General features: G+C 30.0%; 1 protein-coding gene across 1 annotated transcript; it reads left to right on the top strand.

The window, feature by feature from the left end:
* The first annotated feature begins 6 nt into the window (after positions 1 to 6).
* Positions 7 to 2,212, top strand: LOC111087737 (angiopoietin-related protein 7-like). Its single transcript, XM_022395465.1, has 2 exons — positions 7 to 95; positions 1,924 to 2,212. The coding sequence occupies exons 1-2, from the start codon at positions 53 to 55 to the stop codon at positions 2,196 to 2,198; spliced, it is 318 nt and encodes a 105-aa protein (XP_022251173.1). The 5' UTR covers positions 7 to 52; the 3' UTR covers positions 2,199 to 2,212.
* Positions 2,213 to 3,654: the final 1,442 nt, after the last annotated feature.

Here is a 3,654-nt window from a genome sequence, read left to right on the forward strand (position 1 = left end):
CGGAAAAACAGCCTATGCTAAGTTTTCATATTTTGTTGTGTTGAGTGAGAGAATGAAATACCAGATGTTTCTTGGCTCCTACAGTGGTGATGCCGGTAAGAACATTTCTTTAGGTTTTATTTCTACCTAAGACCTTACGTGATGAAATGAATATTTTTGGCTCTAGTGGTATAATGATCATTGTGATTATTTCAGACCTTTCGAAGTTTATAGACCTATGATTGACATAAATGGAATAATTGATCGACACCTTGTATAATATCATATACGTTAAACGCTAAATTAAGGGTATAACTTATATTTATTGCTACTCTAACCATATTCGAGAAATTATCCCAATATAAAATGTCATAGTTATAATGTTATTGAAAGGAAATGTTTTATAAACACAAACCGTGACTTTAACAAACTACATCCTCTCCTCTTAGGTTGTATTTTCTACCTTTAGATTATCTTAGTTATCACATTCTATGAGATATTGTAAATACTTATACTAAATGAAATATAAAGAACCAAAAACATGAAAATAATAGATAAAAAAATCTTTAAGCTCTATAATCTAGTAATGTAGAAAATATATTGATTCAGGGAGGTGAATGTTTCATCTGACACTAACCAGGCATGACGTCGTTCAGGATAGAAACAATATTATATGATACTAAAGAAATATCTTATACAATGTTTGTTTCTTGTGATTTAGAAAAGTGAAGACAACATTTGATACTAAGAAAGTATTATGTGGTTTAGGGTTCTGTTACTAAGTGTGGTATGGAAAGGAAAGGCATGCATGTATTTGCTGAAGAGAGAAATCAATGGGATAAAAAACGTCCAACATCTGAAGTCAACAAAAACTATAAAACCAAATCTTGAAGATTTACCTCGACTTTATTCCACAGATATGATATAAAGGTTTTATTTATCTACCTGTAGTTCAAACTTTCATCATTCTTTAAATCACGTATTCTTAATATATATAGGACTTTATATACTTATCTTTAGTTATCTTTGTAAAAGGTCATCAGTGGGTCATCGGTATGTGTGTGTGGATCGTTAAAAACCGGGTTTCGATACTCGTGGCGAGTTCAGCACAGATAGCTTATTGTGTATCTTTATACTTTAATAACAAACAAACAAAAATTCTACAAAAAGATTTAACTTTTGAGTATGATATTATGGACATAATAAGTTTATTATTTTCACATCCCTAATTAAAAATATCATCTACATTAAATGTAAATTTACAAATTATGTGAACTTTTTGAAGAATCAAGCTAATATAAAAGTATGCATATTATTTCATAAGCAATTATCTAATGGGTTTTTTCTACCCAAGAAATTGAAAAAATAATTCTTTGATAACAGAAATTGAAAGCTGAATGTTCGTTTTTGTGGTTTTGATTCAGGTACAAGATGTACTTCCTTCAATATGTGTTTAAGATATTCAGAAGTGTTTTCTTAATCTTAGTTTATATTTATCGCCCCCTTCTCGATGGTTCAGCGTTAAGTCTGAGGTTTATTACTCTACTCTAAAATTCGGGTTTCGATATCTGCAGTAGGCATAGTTCACGTAGCCCATTACTGTACATTTTGCTTATGATTGAAAACACAACTTTTACTAATCAAAGGTGTTTGAGTAACTTACAAAAAAAATTGTTTGTATCTCACTTATTCTTCTAATATTTATTTTCAGAGGACTAAATTAATCCTGTTATAATCAAATTATAAAAAAAATACGAAATCATATGAACCGCGACCTTTCGAAAGTGAACCTTTCTTCATCAGGAGCAAACTAGTCCGTTTGTTGAAGGCTTTCTTTCCACTTTTATATCTCTTGCTTTGTAGAAAACATTATATTAAATTGTTAGATTAAATACTATATTTTAATAGATAATTCTAACAGGTATTTTGTATATATCTCAACAGGTGATTCACTTACGTACCACAACGGTTCACGTTTCTCAACAGAAGATCAAGACAACGATGCAAATTCGAAAAGTTGTTCTACTGAATATGGTGGTGATGGCGGATGGTGGTTTAATACGTGTGTCCACAGTAACTTAAACGGTGTTTACCACAAGAGTGGTAAATCTTCAAAATCTTGGAGAGGAATTAGTTGGAACAATTTTGGTGGTTCAACTGTTTCACTAAAAAGAACAACGATGAAAATTAGACCTTCTTATTTTGCTATTCCTCTTTGAATTAGCATTTTTTGAGAAACAGTAAAGCTTGATTTTGAAATACATAATATGTATGTTTAATTGTTTTTTGTCTCATTATTTAACTTTAAATCATCTGTGAAGAACTTTAGTTAAAAAAAACATATCAAGCTTGTATACCTGTCCATACATATAATTAAAGAATAAATTACCAATGTTTTCCAGAGTTGACCATTATTACTTTCTACATTTCGTGACATATTGATCTAGGTTTACCGAATATGGTCGTATATAATTCTAATGGGTGAAACTATCGAGATTCATAACGTGACTAACGACTCTGTTCATACTTTATAAATATTTTTTCTATTTCAACATTACACTACAATACTCTGTCGATAACACTTGCAGTATTAAATACTAGCTTATTGTTTAAAATTGATTTGAAATTAACTGATTTCAAGATAATTACTATTTGTTTTAAGAAATACTAAAAGATAAAGATTTGTTTTAGGTAAACAACTGATAAAATGTTGATAATCTTCTCAGCTAAAGGATGTCAAACCAGCAGATTTCCATGCTGCAATACTACCCTTTTCGTTCTTTAGAAGTTGACAACTACTCACAGGTCAGGCATGGTTGAGAGGATAATGTTCTTTGACACTGGATCTCAGGGTTTGTGATTCTCTCCCTCTTGCTACAAAAACCCACTCTGTCAGTCTTGCACTACAAGATTTACAGTTAAATCACAATATTCGGTCAGGAGAGAGTCGCCAAAGTATTCAAACGTAGTGGAATACTTATAGAAACAAAACATTAAACAAAGAGAAAGAGAGATTAATGAAAAGTTAGTTAAACTATAGAAAACTTTTATTTTATCAATCCTTAAATTTAGGTTTTATGTTAATAATTTTTAAAAAATTATATTTTCATTTCACCAAAATAAATCAATTGTCATATCTAAAGATATCTCGGAACTTTTTTATTTTTGATTACTTCAGCGCTGTAATATATTTTTGTTAAACACAAAGCTACACAATGGGCTATTTGTGCCTTGCCCACTTGAGGTATCGATCCGCTAATTTCAGTGTTTTAAACCTACAAGCGTAACGTTGAATTCCTGAGGAGCTAAAGCAGTGAAACATGAAACTTGACTTCATTTTATAATGGCTACAACTACTCCTTTTACTGTGCAATTTTCTCCATAAGGTCAAAAACAAACAACACATGATAAATATTGGATTAGTACAAGTATATATTATTGAACTAGATGAGAAATTTCACGTTAAATATTCAATCATATTTTTTACATTTTGATATATTCTGAGTTAGTATAAAAATAATTAAGTATTTCATACTAAAGTATCGGTAGCCCTAAAAATTAAGTAAAGCTTTAAAGATGCGATTTTGTGAAAATGAAACCCGTGAAATAGTATATTTAAGCATATTTAGAAGCTTGATGGTTTGTAAGTACAACCAATATTCGTTTTTGATTGTT

The sequence above is a fragment of the Limulus polyphemus genome, unplaced genomic scaffold, assembly GCF_000517525.1.
Source record: "Limulus polyphemus unplaced genomic scaffold, Limulus_polyphemus-2.1.2 Scaffold2562, whole genome shotgun sequence".
NCBI lineage: Eukaryota > Metazoa > Arthropoda > Merostomata > Xiphosura > Limulidae > Limulus > Limulus polyphemus.